Source organism: Schistocerca gregaria, chromosome 5 (assembly GCF_023897955.1).
Source record: "Schistocerca gregaria isolate iqSchGreg1 chromosome 5, iqSchGreg1.2, whole genome shotgun sequence".
In the NCBI taxonomy this organism is placed as follows: Eukaryota; Metazoa; Arthropoda; class Insecta; order Orthoptera; family Acrididae; genus Schistocerca; species Schistocerca gregaria.
In genome coordinates this window covers 273,619,347-273,645,587 of record NC_064924.1, presented here as the reverse complement: position 1 = coordinate 273,645,587, position 26,241 = coordinate 273,619,347, and the positions used below count along the sequence as shown (strand labels likewise).

Genomic DNA, 26,241 nt, shown 5'->3' with positions numbered 1-26,241 from the left:
CACTCATCGGTGAAGAGAACGTGATGCCAATCCTGAGCGGTCCATTCGGCATATTGTTGGGCCCATCTGTACTGTCCTGCATGGTGTCATGGTTGCAAAGATGGACCTCACCCAGGACATTGGGAGTGAAATTGCGCATCATGCAGCCTATTGCACACACTTGGATTCATAACACAACACCCTGTGTCTGCGCGAAAAGCATTATTCAACAAGGTGGCATTGCTGTCAGGGTTCCTCTGAGTCATAATCCGTAGGTAGCAGTCATCCATTGCAGTAGTAGCCCTTAGGCGGCCTGAGCGAGGCATGTCATCGACACTTCCTATCTCTCTCTGTATCTCCTACAAGTCCGAACAACATTGCTTTGATTCACTCCGAGACGCCTGGACACTTCTCTTGACGAGAGTCCTTCCTGGCACAAAATAACAATGCGGATGCAATCGAACCGCGGTGTTGACTGTCTAGGCACGGTTAAACTATAGACAACATTAGCCATGTACCTCCTCCCTGGTGGAATGACTAGAACTGATAGGCTGTCAGACCCCCTCTGTCTAATAGGTGCTGCTCATGCATGGTTGTTTACATATTTGGTTGGATTTAGTGACATCTAAGAACAGTCAAAGGCACTTTTTCTGTGAGACAATATCCACAGTCAAAGTCTATTGTCAGGAGCTCTGGGAACCAGAGTAATGTGAAACTTCTTTTGATTAGTGTAGGATGATGTACAGCGATTGCAGCATAGCTGATATATAACATGGCTGCATTCACATGTGCCCTAGTTTTTATTCGGTAGGAAATGCCTGTGACTGGACTGTGATAGAGGGTGGTGGGTGGGTGTATGGGACAAGTCTTGCTGCTGGTCCAATTTCAAGGGAATGATCCAAGGGGTGCAGGTTGGGAAAAGGATTAGAACAGGGATAGACAAGGATATTCTGGACGTTGTGTGGGTGGCAGAACACTATTTTGGGGGAATGGGTAGGATTTTAAATCCATACAGCCTTGCCACCCATGGTCGTCGCATCTGCATTGTCGATCAGCTCCCCGTCGAAATATACCGAGGCACTCACTGAGGCCTTCACAGTCCATAATTATCGTGAAACTTCCTGGCAGATTAAAACTGTCTGCCGGACCGAGACTTGAACTCGGGACCTTTGCCTTTCGCGGGCAAGTGCTCTACCAACTGAGCTACCCAAGCACGACTCACGGCCCGTCTTCACAGCTTTATTTCTGCCAGTACCTTGTCTCCTACCTTCCAAACTTTACAGAAGATCTCCTGCGAACCCTGCAGAACTAGAACTCCTGAAAGAAAGGATATTGTGGAGACATGGCTTAGCCACAGCCTGGGGGATGTTTCCAGAATGAGCCCCCGATTCGAGATGTACCCTCGTCAGGTTAATGGCTGACGCTACAATTCACTTTATTAATAATTATAGTACAGAGTTACATCACCAGTTAGAGTTACATTCTCAGCAAGTACACCAAGTCCTTTCATCCGTACATGTATTTTTTCATCATTACTAACTAAAGCTGTGAAGACGGGCCGTGAGTCGTGCTTGGGTAGCTCAGTTGGTAGAGCACTTGCCCGCGAAAGGCAAAGGTCCCGGTTTCGAGTCTCGGTCCGGCACACAGTTTCAATCTGCCAGGTAGTTTCATATCAGCGCATACTCCGTTGCAGAGTGAAAATCTCATTCTGGAAACATCCCTCAGGCTGTGGCTAAGCCATGTCTCCGCAATATCCTTTCTTTCAGGAGTGCTAGTTCTCCAGGGTTCGCAGGAGAGCTTTTGTAAAGTTTGGAAGGTAGGAGACAAGGTACTGGCATAAGTAAAGCTGTAAAGACGGGCCGTGAGTCGTGCTTGGGTAGCTCAGTTGGTAGAGCACTTGCCCGCGAAAGGCAAAGGCACCGAGTTCGAGTCTCGGTTCGGCACACAGTTTTAATTTGCCATGAAGTTTCGTATCAGCGCACACTCCACTGCAGAGTGAAAATCTCAGTCTGGAATCATAATTATCCTTCTAACTTCATCCAAAAACAGTGCCCCGTGCCTTATCATTCCAGTCTCCCACCCCTTCCTAAAGTCTCACCACCTGGCCACAGATGAGCATTACCCTCATAACTCAGTACCACCCAGGACTGGAGCAAATGAATTACATTCTCCCCCAGTGTTCTGACTACGTCTCGTCATGCACTGAAATGAGAAATGTCCTACCCACTGTCCTTCCCACTCTTCCCACAGTGGTATTCCACCATCAACCAAACCTAAGCAATATACTCGTCGATCGCTACACATCCCCAGCTCCCATCCCCTTACTTCATGGCTCATATCCCTGTAATAGACCTAGATGCAAGACCTATCCCATACATCCTCCTGCCACCACCTACTCCAGTATGGTCACACTTATCCCATCAAATACTGAGCTACCTGTGAAACTAGCCTTGTGATTACAAGCTTAGCTGCAATCACTGTGCTGCATTCTTTGTGGGCAGTGACAACCAACAAGGTGTATGTCCGCATGAATGGCCACCGACAAACTGCAGCCAAAAAATAACTGGACCACCCTGTAGCTGAGCACACTGCCCAACACAACATTCTTCATTTCAATGACTGCTTCACAGCCTGTCCATATGGATCCTTCCCACCAACATCAGCTTTTCTGAATTGTGCTTGTGGGAACTCTCCCTGCAATACGTCATACGTTCCCTTAACCCTCCTGGCCTCAACCTTCATTAACCATTGCCCTCACCCATCCAGCCCCTTCCCTGTTCCCATTCCAGCACTACACAGCTCTATATCCCATCAACACAACCAGATGTTTTACTACTCCTCTTTTCTGCTACACCCCACCTCTCTCTTGTCCTCCGCCTAACCTCCCGACTGCACCTAGCTGCCCAATCCTCTCTTCACCTTGTCCCTGCATGCTTCCAAGCAGCACTTCACCATCCCCAACCCCTACCCTGCTATCCTTCCCCCTCCCTGCCCCAGCCTCCTCCTTACCCCTGCCCAGTTGCCTCTCCAATCACGCACTACTGCTGCTGCTTGCAATGTGGCTTCAGCTGCCAGAGACTGTAGTGATGTGTGTGAGAGTAGCATTTGCATGTGTGTGTGTGTGAGATCTGCTTTTGACAAGGGCCTTATTGGCCGAAAGCTTATACTGTGATAGTCTTTTTGTTGTGGCTATCTGTGACTCAGCATCTCCACTATATGGTGAGTGGCAACTACCTTTTCATAATATTGTTACATTCCTTCCTGGATTGTATGTTGTTTAAATTTTTAACATAATTTCATTTACAAATGAATATAAAACTAATCACAAATATGAAAATGTATACATATTAAACTACATAAGTTAATTCCTTATTTACTGTAGCCAAGTAGTTTATTACTATGCATAACTCGTATCATATATACTAATTACATAATACAAAAGTTATATGATACTGCAAACAACATTAACAACAAATTGTTCTGCTAAGCGGTCCACCAAAGGAGTAAAGGAGTTGATGAGTGGTAAATTCTTTAGGTATGTCTTGAACTATACTTTATTACAGTTAAAAAGTTTTTTCATTGCTGGCAAGTTATTGGAAATGTGTTGTTACTCACTAGGAGAGAGGCACAGGATGGCCACTCACACCATCAGTGCCAGGCCAAGCTGAGACTCCCATGTGGGAGGTCACAGCTGAATCACCGCATGCATCTGTCAAAAGTAGTTGCTTAGCTCTGTGTTTGAATGCGTGACATGTGGCCAGTTCCAAGTGTTTCTTATGTCTATTTTGTATTGCATTTTCCAAAGACGGTGCAAAGAAACTAAACATACCGTCAGAAAGAGCAAAATGATTGGAACATGATGAGACTTGTAACTACAATTGTGAACATAGTTCAGGAAAATGCTTCATGTAACTTTCATTTAGAATAAAATTAATTATGGCTCATAGGTTTAAACATAGCTTGTCGACGCAAATCTACCCATATATGTAAATTGGACAGCAAAGTAATATTTTTATATTTTTATACAAACTTAATTAAAATGAATTGATTAGGAATACAAAGCTGTCATTGTCCCAGGAAACACTCTCTGGCCTGGATGTGTGCCCTGGCAGCAGTTTCCCCGAGGATTTTCCTGTTGCCTCGCAAGCCAGATGATGGGGTACAGTTGGGGTACACTTTCCTCCACAGCTATGGCTCCCGGCTCATCACTACGTCCAGTGTCCAGCCTCCCTCCCTGCTGTCATTTGCAGCCTCACTTCACGACAACGGTGCAGTATTTTGGGGCGGGGGGAGAATATGGTGGCGTATGCTGTCGCCAGCACACCAGGTGGCAAAGAGGCTGTGAGAAGATCGACAGTAGGTGCAAGCAATGCGCCTATAAGGAGAGAGGCCAAAAACAGACTCTCAGTCAATGAGCAGTCAGCACCCTCTCGACTGCTAGTATTTAAATCAGCGCCACAGACCGGAGGGTCAGTTCCCCAGTGAATCGACGAGTTGAGTCATCAGTAGTAGCCCAGTGGGAGTCGCATACAGAGCCAATCAGAGGCTCTGTCTCAGGCAGCATATAGCAACCAGAGTAGTGTGCATAGCAGGACGTGTACTTCACCAGCAGTGAGGCTAATGTGCACTATTAAGGAAGAGACTGTACCACAACATCTGGGCTATCTTAAGTAAGTTCTTATTCTTATGAATACGGAACCCTGTAAATACATGTGTGCTGTTGTGTTATAGAAAGAGGGTACTGGCCACTAACCAACATCCTCACCTTGCTTCCCATGGTACAATCCTACAGTGACTGCGCGATGACAAAAATGATTCTCTAAAGCAGAAGGCATGAACAGACACCTGCTGGAGACAGTCAAGAAGATAGCCTTTCCTTACAGACAAGTGTAATGGATGTAGCAGCCCTAAGCAATGCCCTAAGCATTAGGACGGCATCTCTGACAAAAGAAGACTGCCCTTCAGAAAAATAAGGGAAAAATACATCCACATGCGAAGAAGAGAATCCCACACCTCTAACAGAACATTATGCAGTCCAGCAGCCGAATACTGCGTAAAATGAAAGCACAACAAAAATGCTTCATGTGCCTACATCTACTGGACAAAAAAGTGATCAAACATGCTGGAAAAAAAGAAGTAATTGCTAAGTACATAGTTCAATTACTTGTAATAAGACTTAATGATCAAAACTTTTTGTGTGGAATCAATAAAATTGAAAGTTTGGTGATTAGTCTCACAAAAACTGTAACGTAATTTATCATACAAAAATAAAAATCACAATAGGAACTCAAGGTGGGAATATCAACAATGTAGGAAAAGACAGATTTCTACTTACGGTAAAGAAAACACATAAAGCTGCAGACAGGCACAATTAAAAGGCATTAACAAAAAGCTTTCAGGCACTGCCTTCATCAGTAAAAGAGAGACACATACCATTTGCACACAAAAGCAAACACACCTCATGGACACACAACTGCCAACTCCAGCATCTCAGGCCGCATGACATTCCGGCCCAAGATGTGTGGCGGCCATGTGTTTGTGAGGTGTGCTTGTTTGTGTGTGTGAAAGGGTGTATTTCTCTTATACCAATGAAGACTGTGACCAAAAGCTTTATGTCTTCATTGTTAAAAATCACAATATCTTAACACATATTTTCTTATTCATTTTCTGTCACCAAACACAATATAATTTCACAAGTCTGTTTAATACTATTGTGCTGTATTTGTTTAAAAGTTCAGATCATAAAGACCCCTTTCAGGCATTTTTCCAAGCTCCGGCAGACATGCATCCAGGGGTTAAATTGTTACTAAATTCAAAACAATATTCTTTTTAATCAACTTTGATGATATTTTATCATTATTTTATTATTAAGGGATTTTATGGTAGACATTACTACTTCTGGTGTAGAGAGGGTCATAGTCATGACACTGCAGTTACTTGTAGAGATAAGTCTCAAGTGTTCCATGCCAGCAATTACTGAGCATGGCAACCCCATGCTATCAGTAACAGTAACAATGCCTGTTAATGAGCTTTGCCACACTATATAATCTGTCACCAGAGTATTAATCTTAAAATTATCTGCTTCTCCTTGTCTCTGGTTCTATCAGTTTTCTCAGTCACTGTATTCCATATTGTCTGTATTTTGTTGTCTGATATGGCTTCCTTCTTTTTATAATTATTTTTATTTGATGCTTGGATCACTTTCTTGAATATTCTGCAGTACACCCTGTAGTGGACAACAGTACCAACATCAGAACTGTTCCTAACTAAAAGACTAAGTTTCCTTTTTGACCCACATGACACCATTAATTTTTGTATATTTCAGTCTAAATTGAGATACTTATATGGGAAAATGGTTTTCTTTTAAGGAAACTACTACATTAACAGATTTATGTCACAAGATTTGGAAACAACTCTCCAGTTGACTTCTTAGTGCAGTTTAATAAAACGCCCAATTTTTGTTTCACTAACTACACTCTTGAACTAAGTTTTTCTATATTCTGTAGCCTGATCAGTATCAATACTTAATCTGAGGAACTCAACATCATGGTCTGAGAGATCATCAGCTACTGTTTTCATTATACAATTATAAATTATCCATGACTGTATTATCAATGTCTGTTTTTGAATAATTAGTTACCCTGGTTCAAAACTTTAAAACAGGAACTAAAGTGTAGAATGATCTTAATGATTGCAATGAAATCATAATGCAAAGTTTTTACAGAAATCTTTATTATATCACCAGAAAACACTTAACAAAACTGAAATTGGCCATTAGAGACAATTTTAATGTTGTTGATATGTCAATCAGCAGTTGCTATGAATATTATATTAATAATTTTTAGGTTAGAACCATCTGTATGCATAGGTCACTAGAACTTTGAAGGTACTTATAAGTATATTAATTCCTTCTCATAATATTGTTACATTCAATCCTGGACTTTCCATTGTTTGATTTAAAATTCTATTTCTGTCGCACATCAAGCATCAAGCAAAATTTATTAATCCTGTGGTCCATGGTTTTAACTGCAGTGGAAAGTTTTTAATGGTCGCTTCTCAGCAATTTTAAATCAGTCATGCAGCATGCAAATGCATGGTGTGCACAACACCAGTAGGGTGTGTCCACTGCAGTGGACTGTGTGCATTTGCAAACTCAGGAGTGTTTGGAAACACCAAAGAGATGACCAATTAACAGCTGTCCACTGTAGAGGATGCTATGTGCCATTTGGTTATTGATAGTTTTCTTAAATTGACGGAAATTTTGGATCAGTCAGGCAACTCCTCTTTTGTCCATACTTGCTCAAGTAAGATGTTAATCTAAACTCCCTAGTAACACTAACTCAACATTTCAATAGTAAATTCATAGAACATGACTTCATATGCATCTGGTGAGTGTAACAGATTGTGGCATGAATGAGGCCTGAAGCAATGTACCTGCCTCGTTCAGAGACAGAAAGTCATGTTAATACTGCTTTAAAATCAGTTTTCCTTTGTGTACGTTACAGATGGTAAATTTAAACAGAATACAAATACTGATAGTCACCTGAACTAGTTTCAGTCGTCCACCAGTAGCATCAAACAGCCACACATAGCCTTTTGAATCTCCAGCATACAAGGAATTTCCTCGTACTGAAAGGCATGTTGGGTACGACTGAAAAACAGTAAAGTAAAGGACATCACAAAACTTACAATATTGAATGACAAATATAATACATTTTCAAATTTAACAAAAATTTAATAAAAATAAATTACAAAAAATAGAAGAACAGTTCTGTACACTGCTCCAGCAGTTCGTATAGATTGAAATTCCTGTGTAACTATTACTGAAAAATAAAATTAAATGAATATTTCCTACATCACGAGCAAAAATAATGAAAAAAAGGAGCTAGATACAAGGTAAGTGTGTAGTTGTGATAATAATAAAATATTTTTTGGGCTCGTGATGTTGAGGTCTTTGGTATAAATAGTAAAATGTGATGAGACAAGTGGAGTTAAAATTATCAAAAGGTAATAAAAGCTGTACTGAACATCCACACAGACAACATAAATGTAACAAAAATTTGTTCGAGTCAGTTCTTAAAAGTTCTACTAAAAATAGACAGAGCTCAAAAAAGAAGGGGTTATTATACTAACATATATGTGGGTCACTGAACAATGATAAAATTTTGAAGGTTTTACTACACTTCACGAGTTGCAACATACAGCAAAAATTCACAATGATCCAAGAATTTTTTAAAAACTTTATTCCAGTTATGGACCACAATATTTTACACTTGGTAAATAATTATGCTCGATGACAACTTTATTATCCTACAGTGATTTGGATTCCCTGCCCAGCCCGACTACATATTCCGACCGAAGCTTGCTCCTGCATGAGGTGCTGCTGCAGCCACAAGCATGTCACATGGTGCTGTTCATTATGCAAGAGTACCTGTAAATACTGCAGTCACACACTGGCCAGTCAGTCTCACCAATTCTCTGAAGTCTTACATATGTGCCACTGATTAGTGGAACGTTTTGACCTCCCATGTACTATGTTTTGATTTGGATTGCTCCCTAGACTATTTGAGTACACTTAAGGGGAATTGCTATGCTCTGGGCTTTCCTTTGGCTAGCCTTAAACTTTGTGCATCCCACCATCAAACACCACAGGAAAAGCCTGTCTGTTCCGCTGGTCTCTGTGTTAACGTCAGTGGGTTGATCGTAAAATGTATACTACCTACACATAGTGGAACACAATAGTGGTAATTGCATCTGAAACAGCAACAACAACTACAGCAAAAGCACAGAAAACATTGGGAATTAGATCACCACCAGCGACATGAATAGCAGAGGGAATTCCAACTGCACCAGCAGAAACTGCTGTTACAACTACAACAACAGTTCGCTGCTGTTGCCTCCCCCTCCATCTTTTGCCTGCTTCTGCATTCAAACGAGAGTTTGGAGGTCTATTTACATCGTCTTCAGTGTCAGGCAAGCCAAAAGACTGGCACAGAATATCAAAGTGCACTCACTCTTACTGTGTTCTAGTAGTGAACTGTACAAAGCAGTGCTAAAACTACACCCACTCTCGGTCCTCACTAGCTTGAGCTTTTCAAATGTTTGTAGTTTTCTGTCTGACTGTTACAGTCACCAAACTCATGTAGTTGCAACTAGGCTCCAATTTAATTGTTGTGTTAAGTAATGTATGCAATCCTATGAAGTGTGCGGTGCTTACTTGCAAGGCTTAGCAAGCAAGTATGATTTTTCCTGTGACCAGTATGTTGCACCATATGCAGAGTCATTAATCTGTGATGTTACTATATTCCTCGATCCTAATAGAAAACATAGTGCAATGGCTTTAGAGCCATTTGATTCAACCATGAGTGATATGCTAAAAATTGCCAAAGCTAATGAAGAAATGACATCAGCACAAGCTACCTTTCAAGATACTTCCAATGTTGACTTTCTTAGTAGTAGTAGTAGTAGTAGTAGTTGCAGTCGTGTTCTATGATTAATTGATTGCATTCCATGAAAATCATCATCCAAATTACCAAACACCCATTCATCCAATAGTCTGGCGATGTGGGGGTTCAGAAGTTAGTGGATCAGTTAGTGATCCCTTCCTTCACTGTCGGTAGACTCGCAAAAACATAAGTGCTTTGTTCACTTTCAGTGTGTCCCAAAGCAGGTGGAGACTGATACAGCACTTTCCTCTCCATCGTTGTCAAAGAATCTCAGAAAAGTGTGTGCCATCACATCATGTTCAGATTGCGGCTCATGGCATCAACACCCTTTCTGCAGCATCACCTGCTTTACGTGCCACAAACTGGGGCATCTAGAAAATGTCTGCCTTGGCATCACCAGCCACCAGTGTGCTGCATGCTATCTTGCTGGTATCCATAGCAGCAGCAGATGGGAAGCAGAAGCTCACGTGGCAACTACATATTAATTTCCAGATGGACACAGGCTCGGCCATGTCACTGATTAACAAGGACGTGTATTGGTGCTTCAGCATCCCACATCTGTGGTACTCTCAGTGCTGAGTGGTGGTGTACAATGGCCAGTCAATGCTGTTCATGGTCAGATCATATTCCAAGCTAAGTAAAGAATGTATCTTGGCAACTAACACTTTTAGTAGTCAACTTTTGGATGACTACTAACATTTTTGGCTTAGACACTTTTGCACATTTTGGTTCCAAAATCACACCCAAGGAAATTTAGTTTCAACTGCGACACCATCCACAGAACCTGATACCTTATGTGTGTAATATAAACAACTGTTTGAATCTACATTAGATAGTGCAACGGGTTTTCAAGCCATCATATCCTTAAAGCAATCAGTAATGGCAAGTTTCGTAAAGCTCATCCAGTGCCTTTTGTAGAGCTTATCCAGTGCCTTTTGCCATGTATAATCAAGTTAAAGCTGAACTATATAGGTGTGAAGTATGGGAATTATAGCACCACTATTGTCTAGCTTGTGGGCTACACGCATAGTCATAGTTAAGAAACCAGGAGAATCACTCCGAATTTGTGGTGATCTTAAGTCCGCCATTAATGCTCAAGCAAATGCCAATCTGTACACAATTCTTAGCCCGTTGGAATTGTTGGCAAAACTGGCTGTGGACCATAAATTTTCAAAGACAGAGCTCACTGATACGTAACTTCAATCACCTGAAGATGACCAGATGAAACAGTTTTTAGTGATTAATACACAAGTTGGCATGTCTCATTATAACAGGTTGCCATTTGAGGTCACAAGTGCTCCCACAATATTTCACAGATATCTTAAGCATCTCATCCAAGGTATCCCAAACTATGTTATTATTTACATGAGTTGCTCATTACCGGAGCCACGTGAGAGCAGCTCTAAGCCTATGGTCTGCATTGTCTTCTTGACAAATGTAGTATCATCGAGCCAAATGTAAGGTAATTTTTATTTTTATTTTAGTTGTTTATCTGTTTGTTTGCTGTCCATATGGGAATCAGTTTTCAGACATTTTCATAGATTTTAGTTCATATGTACAAAGCTTTAGTTAACATACATAACTGCACACAGTGATATCAATACTGAAGGTCAGAAATTACGATTTTTTGTTGTTGTAAAAACAAATTTATGCCATACACACTATTATACAGAGAGACTTTATAACTTGAAACATAAATGTGTACATTGACATGGTGTGTAAAGATCAGAAATCATCATTTTAGTGTTGTAAAAACAAACTTTATTTTAGTGTTGCAAAAACAAACTTATGCTATAGACGCTGTTTTACAAAAGGATAGTACAACTTGAAATCGTCTACTGAATAACAGCTTTTTTCTATTAATAAATGCATAAGTTTATTCTTTAAAGTCTTTCAATTAGCTGTCTTGACATCAGGTGGAAATCTGTTATAAAAGATGGTTCCTATTGTATGTAGACTATGGTCTGCAGCCTCTTTTTCATTTGCAATTCTGTGAAAGTTCACCCTTCCCTGTGTATTGTACTTATGTACATTATTGTTTGTTGCATTATATTCTGGATTTTGTTTCACCAACACTATTCCTGCAAGATGTACATGGAGTCGATGGTTAGTATTTTATATTTTCTGAAGATTTCCCTACAAGGCTTTCTCTTTTTTACCCTAGCTACCACTCTTACAGCCTTTTTTGTGGTCTGAAGCCCTGTCTGAACAGACAGCTGGTGCCCCACCATACATCTTGTTATAACCTTTAATCACAATAATTGCGTGGATTTTCACACTCTCTTTTAGAAACAATAGCTGATCACATGATTACAACTCAGTCTCTCATATTCGACTGCTGCGCCGTGACATGCGGCCGGTGCTGTTCGTAGCTAGGTGGCGCTCCCGCGCTCATCCGATTTGTGGAGCGCCTCTATCGCCGTTTGTGCATACTGTCGTGGCGGCACTGTTAAATGTCGTGGCACTATCACAACACTTTTCCCCCCTTGAAAAAATAAACACTCACTTCCTTGGAGACATGGACAGCGCAGAGACATCCATGGCCTCTTGTGAGGCCCCGAGGAGATCCCGCGCAGAGACACGGGAGTATGGTCGAAAATGTCCAGGACGGAAGCTCGTGCATGGAACGTGCCTCCTGGATGAGATGATGGGTGAAAACTCCGGAGCAGCATCCATAGGTGTCATTGACCTGGGAGTGTGCTCCAGCGAGATGGGTCCCGGAGAAGGCGGCGTCGCGACTGGGGCCGGTTCCGGAGTACTTGGAAGCGGCAGCGACGGCGGCTGCATCAACACGGACGGTAGATCGGCAGCAGCGACAGGACTGGCGTCTCGGGCTGGTGGAGGCGAAGGATGGGGCGGTGGCACAGGCGTGGCCACCACTCGTGGGCGCATCTGGTCGTAATGGCGAACAACCGTGCCGTCGCCCGTACGGATTTCACAAAGCCGGCGGCCACGAAGAGCCTTGACCACCCCTGGAATCCATTTAGGGCGAGATCCATACCCTCGTGCCCACACGTCGGCGCCCACCGAGTATTTTCCCGCAGTAGGGGACACAGTACAAGGCCTGACAGGGTGAAGCAGGTGCAGTAGAGTGCGCGGTTGGCGGCCATGCAAGAGTTCAGCAGGGCTGCGATCACACAGAGGCGTGAAGCGATAAGAACTCAGAAATTGCAGCAGGGCGTCATCTGTGGAAAAATCACTCAGGAATTTTTTCATCTGGCATTTGAAAGTGCGGACAAGGCGCTCGACCTCCCCATTCGATTGCGGATGGAAGGGAGGTGCGGTAACATGATGAATCCCTTGTCCAGTACAAAAATCACGGAAGGCCTGCGAAGAGAACTGAGGGCCATTGTCCGTGACGATCGTGGATGGAAGACCTTCTAGCGCAAAGATTTTGGACAAAGCCAGCGTCGTCGCCGCAGTGGTGGGCGACGGACATCTAACAACAAATGGAAACTTCGAGAAGGCGTCAATCAACAGTAGCCAATAAGTACCGAGGAAGGGGCCAGCAAAGTCGGCGTGCACCCGTTCCCATGGCTGAGCTGGATCAGGCCACGGAGAGGGCATTGTACGAGGAGCCGCCAGTTGTTGAGCACACTGGCCACATGCAGCAACCATATGGGCGATGTCCGAATCAATGCCGGGCCAATAAACGTGCCTGCGGGCCAGGGACTTAGTCCGAGAAATACCCCAATGGCCTCCGTGCAACAGTTTGAGAACATCTTTGCGAAGAGAGGCTGGCACCACGACCCGTGGAGATGCGCCATCCGTGGCCAGAAGAACAACACCATCACGAACAGACAGACGAAGGCGCAAGGCATGGTAGTTGCGAAGGGGATCCGATGCCCGGCCCCCGGTCCTGTCCGGCCAACCTCGTTGAACAAAACCGATCACCCGACGCAGGACCGAGTCCCGCGCAGTAGCTGACGCGACCTGCGAACCTGTGAGTGGAAAGCCCTCGACTGCACGACGTTCTTCCTCATCAATGTGGAAACAGAGGAGTTCATCACGATCGAAAACAGGGTCGGGGCCCATCGGCAATCGCGACAATGCATCAGCGTTGGCGTACTGGGCCGTGGGGCGATAGTGAATCTCATAATGAAAACGAGACAAGTATAAGGCCCAACGTTGCAGGCGGTGAGCTGCCTTATCTGGAAGTGACGCCAAGGGGCTGAACAGAGAGACCAGCGGTTTGTGGTCGGTGATGAGGTGAAACTTAGAACCATACAAAAAAACGCTGAACTTTTTTAGAGCATAAATGATAGCGAGCGCCTCCTTTTCGATTTGAGAGTAACGCCGTTGCGCCTCGTTGAGGGTCTTGGAAGCATAGGCAATGGGTCGTTCCGACCCATCCTCATACCGATGGGCGAGAACAGCCCCTAGGCCATACTGTGACGCGTCAGTCACCAGAACCAAGTGCTGACCCGGACGGAATGTGGCAAGACAAGGCGCCGACTGCAAATGAGCCTTCAGGCGGACAAAAGCCTGCTCACACCCGTCGGACCAACAGAAGGGGACGTTTTTGCGTAACAGCTGATGCAGAGGATAAGCTACCGCTGCTGCGGATGGAATGAATTTGTGATAATAAGCAATCTTGCCTAGAAACGCCTGAAGTTCTTTGACCGTAGACGGCCGGGGTAGAGCGTTAATGGCCGCAACGTGCTCACGGAGAGGGCGTATGCCCTCACGGGACAAGTGGATACCAAGATACTCAATGGAGGGTTGGAAGAACTGTGACTTGTCCAGATTGCACCTCAACCCAGCCGAATGCAAAACCCGAAACAGTGAACGTAAATTACGAAGGTGCTCCGCAGCAGAGGCTCCCGTGACAACAATGTCATCCAGATGGTTTATGCAGCCGGGAACGGAAGCCGTGAGCTGTTCCAAAAACCGCTGAAAAATGGCCGGTGCGCTAGCGACGCCAAATGGTAATCGCTGGTACTGATACAACCCACAAGGAGTGTTGATAACGAGAAATTCCTTGGAAGGAGCGTCCAACGGCAACTGATGGTACGCCTCCGATAAGTCAAGTTTGGAAAAGAAATGGCCCCCAGCGAGCTTGGTAAACAACTCCTCAGGACGAGGAAGAGGATAAGTGTCAATGAGGCTCTGAGCGTTGACAGTGGCTTTAAAGTCACCACACAATCGCAGACTCCCGTTTGGTTTAGGAACCACCACGATCGGCGATGCCCATTCGCTGGAGGTAACCGGAAGGAGAATCCCTGAAGCTGTTAACCTGTCTAGTTCAGCCTTGACAGGTGCACGCAACGCCACCGGAATAGGGCGTGCCCGGAAAAACTTAGGGCGAGCCGTAGGTTTAAGAGTAATGTGGGCTGCAAAATCCTTGGCACAACCGAGACCAGCAGAGAACACGGACGAAAATTCACAACACAATCCATCTAGCTGTTGATACGGAATGTCCTCAGATATGAGGTGCACATCATCATCAATGGAGAACCCGAACAACTGGAAAGCATCATAACCGAACAGGTTTTCAGTGCCCGCATGATCCACCACATAAAACGTGAGGGGCCGAACAACAGACTTGTAGGCAGTGGAAGCATCAAACTGGCCCATGATAGGAATTTTCTGCTGATTATAAGTCCTCAGATTGCGCGTAACTGGAGACAAAGGAGGGGAGCCCAACGCCAAATACGTGCGAGAATTAATGAGAGTTACTGCAGAGCCAGTGTCCACTTGCATGCGGATGTCTTTATTCAGAACACGAACAGTAACAAACAACTTATTTGTTTGAGAAAGCACACAGTGAACATCTATGTCCGACGCCTCGTCCTCGTCGACAGGAACTTTATGGGACTGACACACAGAAGCAATGTGGCCTTTTTTCCTACACGAATTACACGTGGCCCAACGTTTTGGACACGCTGCCCTGTCCTGCTGTACGAAACAACGGGGGCAAGAAGGAAGTGCGGAACGAACCGGCTTCTGTGGTTGCTGGTTTCGCTGCGAGCGTTGCGGCCCAACGCGACGTTGTTTACGCGAATGAACCGCCGCCACATCGTCGTTCTCCTGTGCAACAGGCAAATTGTCCTTGTCGAGAGTTGACTGTACAGCGCCTACATCACACCACGCGTCTATTTGCGCGCCAGCAGTGTGAGACACTTCAAAGGATTGAGCGATGCTTAGAACTTCCGACAACGACGGGTTTGGCAATTGTAGGGCACGTTGCCGAACTTCTTTATCAGGAGCAAGCCGTAGAATAGCATCCCTAACCATTGAATCAGCATAAAACTCGTGATGAGTGTCCATGACAAACTGACATTTCCTACTCAGGCCGTGTATTTCCGCCGCCCAAGCCCGGTAAGATTGATGGGGCTGTTCACGACACTGGTAGAACGCCACGCGGGCGGCAACGACGTGGGTGCTTGTTCGATAATAGGCAGACAATAAGTCACACATTTCTTGGAAGGACAGGGAGGCTGGTTCCCGCAGAGGGGCTAACTGAGATAGCAGCTGATAGACCCGAGGGGAAATCCAAGATAGAAATAACGACTTACACATAGGAGCGTCGACAACGCCGAAAGCCAAGAAGTGTTGCCGCAAACGCTTCTCATAATTCTCCCAGTCTTCAGCGGCCTCGTCGTAAGGAGGGAATGGAGGCGGAGAAGAGGAAGACAGATGATGAGTAAGCGACGTCGACAATGCCTGAATCGCTGCCGTCAGCTGTGTTTGTTGTTCAATGAGCGCTTGCATAAGCTGTTCCATGTCTGCCTCGTCACGAACACGCAAATCCACAACGCGGTGAAAATATCTCGACCTCGTCGCCAAAAAGTGTTATAAAATTTAATCACAATAATTGCGTGGATTTTCACACTCTCTTTTAGAAACAATAGCTGATCACATGATTACAACTCAGTCTCTCGTATTCGACTGCTGTGCCGTGACATGCGGCCGGTGCCGTTCGTAGCTAGGTGGCGCTCCCGCGCTCATCCGATTTGCGGAGCGCCTCTATCGCCGTTTGTGCGTACTGTCGTGGCGGCACTGTTAAATGTCGTGGCACTATCACAACACATCTCAGTATCATACTTAAGATGTGTATGTAGACCTCCAAAGTGTGGCTTCAGTTGCCTGAGACAGAAGTCACGTGTGTGTGAGTTGCATTTTTTGTGAGTGTCTGTGTGTGTTTTTTGTTTTATTCTGACGAAGGCTTTACTACCCAAAAGCTATATTTGTGACAGTCTTTTTGTTATGCTTATCTGCGACTCAGCATCTCCGCTAGTAGCAACTTTCCTTTTCACAATATTGTTGCATTCCATCCTGGATTTTCCATTGTTTGATTCTCACTCCAAAGTATATTTGTCTCAAGCTATCATGGCCCAGGAAGGCTTAGACTCTTTTCAGTAGATACACATTTGTACTGATTTTCTTACAAATATGGTCTATATGTTCTTTCCATGACAAGTGCTCGTCAAAAATTATACCCAAAAAATTGTGTTTGTTTTCTGTAGCTAAGGCCCAATGGATAAGTAAATAGAACTCCATTTCTGTTGTGATTATAGCTAAGCATAAATTGAATTGTCACTGTCTTTTCTTTATTTGTGAGTAGCTTATTTGCAGTAAGAAAACATTACAGAAAATTATAATTGATTTCACTACTGTTTGTAGTAGTTTGCATAACATGGCCCCAACTTACAAAATATGTGTCATCAGCATAGCTTACAGTGTTGCAGTTTTGAGGTTCAATTAAATTGTTAATGTACACAAGAAACAGAAAAGGCAATAATATACTTCCTTAGGGCAGACCACATTGATGTATCTCATGTGTTGATTTGGTTGTTGCCCACTGTTCATTCCTTTTCTAGGTTAATTTGACATACTGTTTCCCTTCTTTCAAATAGGAGGTAAATAGTTGTAAGGCTACCCCTCTCATACTGTACCTTCTAATTTATGCAATAGAATTGTATGATTCACAGTATCAAAAGCTTTACTCATATCCAGGAAGGTGCCTGTTATCTTCTCTCCTACATCTAGCTAGTTTAATATTTGACATATAAAAATTGCACTGCTGGTACTGTAGTTCTTCCCTTTCTAAAACCACACTGTAGATTATTAAATAGATTATGTTTAATGAAACATGCCTCAAATTGATTTAATAATACTTTCTCAAATAATTACTCAAACACTGAAGTTAATGATATTGGCCTATAGTTTTTCATGTCAGTTTTTATTCCCTTCTTATACACTATAGGATTTCAGTGATTTTTAAAAGATCACGGAATTCTCCATACCAGAGGGAGATATTTATTAGATGTGTCAGAGGTTTCACTAATTCTGTTTTAACTTCAAGTTGAACAAATATATTTCAAGGACGATACAATACATGTAAGACACAGATCAAGTAAACAAAGTAAGCCGTATGTACACTTCAACAGTCAAATCAGAACTGAGTCCGAGTCTAGCGGCCGCTGGCTGGCTAACTGGCTGCTTAGGTTGCGCTGCAGCTGCATGGCTGGCAGACAGTGCCGCATGTAGAGGACCCGCGTAACTGCGCAGTGGCACTTTGAAAGATTGGTGAGTCACAAAAAATTATCCTCTACATTCCTTTAGCAGCTATGGTGAAATGTTATCCCAGCCACAAGACATTTTAGCTTGAATTTCTGAAATGACTGCTTGAAGGTCGCTCTCAGTAATGCCATGGATGTAAAGGATGGCTAGTTTTTGTAACATTTAAATTAGGTACCCAGTCTTGTGTTTCATATGTGCCAATTACATTAAACATCTGTACAACTTTCTCACACATTTCTTTTAGGTAATTTGTTATATTGTCATTGTCTTTTAATATTATGTTGGTGTGTTCATGAAATTGGTGTTTCCCACATTCTTTACACATTATTTTATAGGCTGTTTGACTGACATAGGTTGAGTTGCTTATTTGATAGGCATATTTCTGAGCTTTAAGGCTGGTCAAGGAATCTCTGTATTTTTCTCTAAGCAGTTTGTATTTTGTTAAATAGCACTGTAATTTGTGTCCCTAAAACAGTCCTTCACGTTATCTCTCAGTTCAATGATTTATGGAGGAAAATTCTCAGCTTTTTGATTAATAGCTTTGTTTACTTGTTTTACTAAAGGACATGTTTCATTTAAAGTTTTATTGACTAGTTTATAGAAATTTTCCCATTTATCATTCACATTCGTTGCATTGTAAAGTGGTTCCCATTCTTCATTGCCTAATGCCCTCTTAAGCTTATTGTAATTAAATTTTCTTTTAAACATAAATTTATCACTTTTAGTGATGTCTACATTCCCTACATGTGGCATGCTTCAAGTGAAGAAGAGGTCACGCTCATACAGTACATGTGGACGATGCAGTCACTATCTTTCCAGCCCCTGTTGTTGTTGTGGTCTTCAGTCCAGAGACTGGTTTGATGCAGCTCTCAATGCTACTCTATCCTGTGCAAGCTTATTCATCTCAAAGTACCTACTGCAACCTACATCCTTCTGGATCTGCTTAGTGTATTCATCTCTTGGTCTCCCTCTACGACTTTTACCTGCACGCCGCCATCCAACACTTAATTGGTGATCCCTTTACATAATCTATCCATCTAACCTTAGCATTCTTCTGTAGCACCACATTTCAAAAGATTCAATTATCTTCTTATCTAAACTATTTATCGTCCGTGTTTCACTTCCATACGTGGTTACACTCCATACAAAACACTTTCAGAAAAGATTTCCTGACACTTAAATGGCCAGTTTACATTTTATATCCTCTCTACTTCGACCATCATCAGTTATTTTGCTCCCAAAATAGCAAAACTCATTTACTACTTTGTGTGTCTCATTTCCTAATCTAATTCTCTCAGCATCACCTGATTTAATTTGACTACATTCGACTATCATCGTTTTGCTTTTGTTGATGTTCATCTTATATCCTCCTTTCAAGACACTGTCCATTCCGTTCAACTGCTCTTCTAGGTCCTTTGCTGTCTCTGATATAATTCCAATGTCATTGGCAAACCTCAAAGTTTTTATTTCTTCTCCATGGATTTTAATTCCTACTCCAAATTTTTCTTTTGTTTTCTTTACTGTTTGTTCAATATACAAATTGAATAATGTTGGAATCAGCCCTTAAGAACCTCAAATTTTACTATTTCTTTTGAGTAATGACTTTACAGTACCTTTGTAATGCCTCATTTTCTCCTCAAACTCTTACATTTCCTGCGCCATGAATCAGAATTTTTGTGTCCTTTAATTGCTTTCCATGCAGTTTACCACATTCTGGAATATCGAGTCATTATCAACATCAACTCAGTTGACAATCTCTTTTATTATTTGAAAATGTTCTACAAGAGATCCCCGTTTCCTAGAGTTTGCGGATCCCTGCAGCATTTGTCTTCAAGTTGGGTTCTTCTTGCGAACCTTTCTTCAGTGCTTTTGTTACCTCTGAACCTTTTTACAGTTTAGCAAAATTTCAAAGCTGATACAGAAGTGCCATGCTTGTCAGTTCTGTATTCAGATTTTCATTTGTTACATTCATATATGTTACAATATACTAGTAAAGACTTAATGCTTTGTGTTCTGTATAAATGAACATGTGTATTAATATATTGGCTGTTACACTAACCAAAAGATGTAGTATTTGGTGACAAGAGTTCAAGAAATAGTAAGGATGATCCAAAATAGCAATAGCAGAACTCACTGAGGTTATCAAAATGCTGATACGCCAAAAATGGCAGTTTACTAAACAACAGAAAGTTGTTATGAAATGGGGTCAAAAGTAAATATACCAAAATTTACCATATTTTACAAAAATAAAGGAATGGTGGGACATGTTCATGTGCCGCCTAAATCGACTTTTCAGACAAATGGGTACCAGTACGAAACAATGTCCTGAGCTACTTAAGCAACTATTGGCGAACTTCAAAGCAAAAACACATGTTCTGGCCACCACTTACAAATTCCTCAATAGAAATAAGATGCCTGGGCATACATACTGAGAATGGGTTGCTGATTTATGTGATGCTGCAAGGCATCACAATTTCATAAGCTAACACAATGGCCAAGAGATTGCTTACACTGAGAGACTGATCAGAGACGTCTTTAAAATGCATACCCCTCATGATACCGTGCAGAACTCAGCCCTGCACCACAGCAGTCCTTCACTGGACTTGTTTACCCCTCTGAGTACCAATAATATTAAAAAAAACTAATTTTAAAAATTTTCACAAAATGACATTTATTGTCATAGTAAGCAACAAATACCACATGAAACTGACAAAAAGTAAACAATCAATTGATTTAAGAAGGTGGTTTCATTTTGGAACCACTGGGACACACAGTTTTCAACCACTCATCATTTCATTAGATATATCTGAAACTCCCCCCCATGAACAATGGACCTTGCCGTTGGTGGGGAGGCTTACATGCCTCAGCGATACAGATAGCCATACCGTAGGTGCAATCACAACGGTCGAGGTATACGTGGAGAGGAGAACCAAGCGTGTGGTTCTTGAAGAGGGGCAGCCCCTTTTCAGTGGTTGTAGGAGCAACAGTCTGTATGATTCACTGATCTGGTCTTGCAACATTGACCAAAACGGCCTTGCTGTGCTGGTACTGTTAACGGCTGAAAGCAAGTAAAAACTACAGCCGAAATTTTTCCCGAGGGCATGCAACTTTACTTTATGGTTAAATGATGATGGTCTCCTCTTCGGTAAAAATTCCGGAGGTAAAATAGTCCCCATTCAGATCTCTGGGCAAGGACTACTCAAGAGGACGTCGTTATCAGGAGAAAGAAAATAGCATGGAATGTCAGATCCCTTAATAGGGCTGATAGGTTAGAAAATTTAAAAAGGAAAATGGATAGATTAAAGTTAGATATAGTGGGAATTAGTGAAGTTTAGAGGCAAGAGGAACAAGACTTTTGGTTAGGTGAATACAGGGTTATAAATACAAAATCGAATAAGGGTAATGCAGGAGTAGATTTAATAATGAATAAAAAAATAGCAGCGCAGGTAAGCTACTATGAACAGCATAGTGAACACATTATTGTAGCCAAGATAGACATGAAGCCCACACCTACCACAGTAGTACAAGTTTATATGCAAATTAGCTCCGCAGATGAAGAGATTGAAGAAATGTATGGCAAGATAAAAGAAATCATTCAGATAGTGAGTGGAGACGAAAATTTAATAGTCATGGGGGCTGGAATCCAATAGTAGGAAAAGGAAGAGAAGGAAAAGTAGTAGATGAATATGGAATGGCGGTAAGGAATGAAAGAGCAAGCCACCTGGTGGAATTTTGCACAGAGCATAACTTAATCATAGCTAACACTTGGTTTAAGAATCATGAAAGAAGGTTGTATACGTGGAAGAGGCCTGGAGACACTGGAAGGTTTCAGATAGTTTATATAATGGTACGAACCAGGTTTTAAATGTTACGATGTTTCCAGCAGCAGATGTGGACTCTGACCACAATTTATTGGTTATGAACTGTAGACTAAAGCTGAAGAAACTGCAAAAAGGTAGGAATTTAAGGAGATGGGACCTGGATAAACTGAGAGAACCAGAGGTTTCAGAGAGAGCATTAGGGAACAATGGGCAAGAACAGGGGAAAGAAATACAGTAGAAGAAGAATGGGTAGCTTTATGAGATGAAATAGTGAAGGCAACCGAGGACCAAGCAGGTAAAAAGACGAGGGCTAGTAGAAATTCTTGGGTAACAGGAGAGATATTGAATTTAATTGATGAAGGACAACATATAAAAATGCAGATGACTGAAGAGACTCAACATGACAGATGTGCAACCATTCCACAAATTGCTGCAGATTTCAGTGCTGGATCATCAACAAGTGTCAGCATGCGAATCATTCCATGAATCATCATCAACATGGGCTTTTGGAGCCAAAGGCCAACAGTGTACCCTTGATGACTACACGACACAAAGCTTTACGTATCGCCTGGGCCCATCATCACCAATAATAGACTGTTGATGACTGGAAACCTGTTGCCTCATCGAATGTGTCTCATTTCAAATTGTATCGAGCAGATGAATGTGTGCAGGTATGGAGATGATCTCCTGACTCCATGGACCCTGCATGAAAGCAGGATACTGTTCAAGCTGGTGGAGGCTCTGTAATTGTGAGGGGTGTGTGCAGATGGAGTGATATGGGACCCCTGATACATCTAAATACAGTTCTGGCAGGTGACATATACGTAAGCATCCTGTCTGATCAACTACATCCACTGATGTCCATTGTGCATTCTGATGGACTTGGGTAATTCCAGGAGGACAATGTGTGACCCCACATGTCCAGAATTGCTACAGAGTGGCTCCAGGAACACTCTTCTGAGTTTAAACACCTCCACTGGCCACCAAACGTCCCAGACATGAACATAACTGAGCATATCTGCAATGCCTTGCGATGTGCTGTTCAAAAGAAATTTCCACTCCCTCGTATTATGGACAGCGCTACAGGATGCATGGTGTCAATTCCCTCCAGCAATACTTCAGACATTAGTCAAGTCTCTAACACATCGTGATGTGGCACTTCTGTTTGCTCACGGAGGTCTGATATTAGGCAAGTGTACCAGTTTCTTTGGCTCTTCAGCGTAACATGTAGCTGCATATGAAACATAGTTAACATATCAAATTTTTCTTTAGACTTGGGTGGTGGTCTCTGTCTGTTACTAGTCTCAACAAAACTGATATGATGGAGTACATTCATTTGCGATCACACCACAACCAGAGCGTAATATCACAACATCCCTCATATTTCATAAACCGTTTGAGATATCGAAATAAGATTTTGGCAGGCGATAGTACGCAAAGAGGAGAGTATTTTGCCATTTGGTTATTACGCAGAACTTCGTTATCTACTGTGTTGTTTCACTAACTACAGATTTTTTCGATGACAGAATGTAACATTTACGGGCCATCGATAGCTGACAAAACGAGACGTGCCATGGATTTTGGCACAATGTGAATGAAGACACTACACATTTATTTTGTACCAAGGTTGTGCTTTTTTGTAAGCTACTCACCTTACTTTTCCTCAGTTCCTCACTTAATTAACTTAATAAATCACTGTTTCAGGATTCTCTCGCAACTGTGTCTACACAATATGTTAGTGAGGTGACACTATGTAGACTCCGCTGTATTTTGGCAGAAGAAGCAAATTTTAATACGGCAACAAAAAAATGTGTAAATTTTACTCAAAATTCACCAATTTCTTTTTAGATACTAACGAAAGCAGATCATTTTGAATAGTCACCAATTGAGTGTGGTTGTGAGCGTAGGCTTCAGTTTGGAATGACACTTCCCCTCAAGTGCTTGGCATTTCCCCTACACTGTCTGCCCACAGCCCCCACCCCTACTGCTCTCCCCACAGTTGCCCTACCAACTGCGCTTCTACCAGCTACGGTATTCTGTGCGGACTCTACCAGTTATAACTTTATCTTTAAAGAATCCATTGCCCTTGTACAAAACAGATTCAGATGTCTGATTATTTTACAAATTAGTTTCTGTGTTTAATATCTGACATTAAATTTGGATTTTGTCATTAAGTATATAAATGAGAAAAAAAATTAGATTAAGTTTGAAATTATGCTTAAAGTTCGTAGGATGTCACTAAATGCTCTCATTATGAAACACAGCACAAATATAGTCTAGGTAATCAACACTGCATTTTTAGCAAAAACAAATTTTTTGTGAACCTCAATGTTTATGATGTCATATGTTTTGAACTATGTCTCATAGAATGATATAATTTTGCAGTTACATACAGTGATATATGGAGGTACTATCTGCAAAGTGTGTTGCAAACAGAGTTAGCAGTAAAGAAGTAATAAATTAAAATGTCATGCCTGATGAAGTTTTACTGTGAGCCATTACAAGTAGTAGTTAGTTTTTCACGCATCTAAATGTCTTACATTGTATCTCATGAACTACATATTATACAATGATACAACTTTGCAGGGACATTCTGTGGTACATGTAGATGCTGTCTGCAAACTTTGTGGTGAATAAAGTTGGTAGTAACGTAATAATAAATTTAAATGCCATGTCTGATGCTGAAGTTTTACTGCACAGTCATCAAAAATGTAGTAAGTGATAAACTTTTTTCTTTATTTTTTTATTTGTTTTTAATTTGGTCAATAATCACACGAAATATTCAAAATCAAATTTCTGTTACTCCTGGATGCAGTCAGATGGGTAACCTGCAACTGGTTCTGGGATAGTCCCTTGTTATACAGGTCTGATTCTGAGGCCTGAGGAGGTCTTTGAAAAAATCCAAAGTGGCAAATGTTTTACAAAAACAGATTTATCAGATGAATATCTTTTATTGGAACTGGATGATGAGTCCACTTGGACTATTTGAATACCAGATTAGCATTTGGCATAAGAAGTGTTCCTGCAATAAATCAGCAATTTGTGGAACAAATGACATATCTTGATGTACCAAATACTTGCATAATGTAACTGTCATAGGTAAAAATGAATGAGCACATGAAGATTTTGGATATGCTTTTCACACAACTAGAAAAAAATGGTTTCTGTTCTAATAGGAAAAATGTGAATTCTTCTAGAACCAAGTGGAATGGCTGAGCTACATCACTGGTGCAGGTAGACTCCAACCATTCAAAATGTGTGTGGAAGCAATAAAAACTCTGCCTTTTCCAAAGAATATTTCATGGGGAAAGTAAATTCATCAAAGGATATATTGAAAGCACAAGACCACTGCATCAATTTTGAAAGAGAAATGGACCAAGCAAGAAAAAGCCCTACAAGGAAACGAATCTTGTGCACTTTGACTCAAGTCAAATTGTGGTATTAGCTATTGATGTGTCATTATATGTAATCAGAGCAGAATTGTCTCATAATATTCAGATGAATCAGAAAAATCCACTATTGTTGGTACCAATGCTTCAAATGAACATTAGGGCAGATAAGGTCAGAGTGAAAAAGAAGCACTATCCATAAGAAATTTCACCAATATCTGTATGGAAGATCGTTTGAACTGATCACAAGTCACAAGAGTCTGGTTTCAATACTCCATCCAAGCAAACAGCTGCCAGTAATAACAGTTCAGAGACTATAAACATGGGCAATCACACTCATGTGATACAACTGTGAAATCTGAAACAGAGCCACAGAAAAACATGACACTACTGATGGCTTTATCAAGACCGCCTGCTGGTCCAGATGAAAAATTCAAGTTGTCTCAATAATTATGCTTGCAGAAATAGATCAATTCATTTGCAATTGATCACAGACAATTTTGTGAAGTCATGAGCACTAAACATGATTCTACGTTATGTGAAAAATGGATGGACAATCTACACTCCTGGAAATGGAAAAAAGAACACATTGACACCGGTGAGTCAGACCCACCATACTTGCTCCAGACACTGCGAGAGGGCTGTACAAGCAATGATCACATGCACGGCACAGCGGACACACCAGGAACTGCGGTGTTGGCCGTCGAATGGCGCTAGCTGCGCAGCATTTGTGCACCGCCGCCGTCAGTGTCATCCAGTTTGCCGTGGCATACGGAGCTCCATCGCAGTCTTTAACATTGGTAGCATGCCGCGACAGCGTGGACGTGAACCCTATGTGCAGTTGACGGACTTTGAGCGAGGGCATATAGTGGGCATGCGGGAGGCCGGGTGGACGTACTGCCGAATTGCTCAACACGTGGGGCGTGAGGTCTCGCCAGTGGACGGCGGAAGGTGCACGTGCCCGTCGACCTGGGACCGGACCGCAGCGACACACGGATGCACGCCAAGACCCTAGGATCCTACGCAGTGCCGTAGGGGACCGCACCACCACTTCCCAGCAAATTAGGGACACTGTTGCTC

General features: G+C 42.3%; 1 protein-coding gene and 1 non-coding gene across 4 annotated transcripts in view; both read right to left on the bottom strand.

The window, feature by feature from the left end:
* LOC126271947 (F-box/WD repeat-containing protein 9-like) overlaps positions 1-26,241 on the bottom strand; it is a 137,478-nt gene that overhangs the window by 29,997 nt on the left and 81,240 nt on the right. For all 3 annotated transcript variants that reach the window (XM_049974376.1, XM_049974377.1, XM_049974378.1), the window contains exon 7: positions 7,523-7,630. In XM_049974376.1, coding sequence (XP_049830333.1) covers positions 7,523-7,630 — 108 coding nt within the window. The remainder of the gene's footprint in view (positions 1-7,522; positions 7,631-26,241) is intronic.
* Trnas-cga (transfer RNA serine (anticodon CGA)) lies at positions 1,119-1,193 on the bottom strand. The gene has a single exon. It is a non-coding gene; the product is annotated as a tRNA-Ser (tRNA).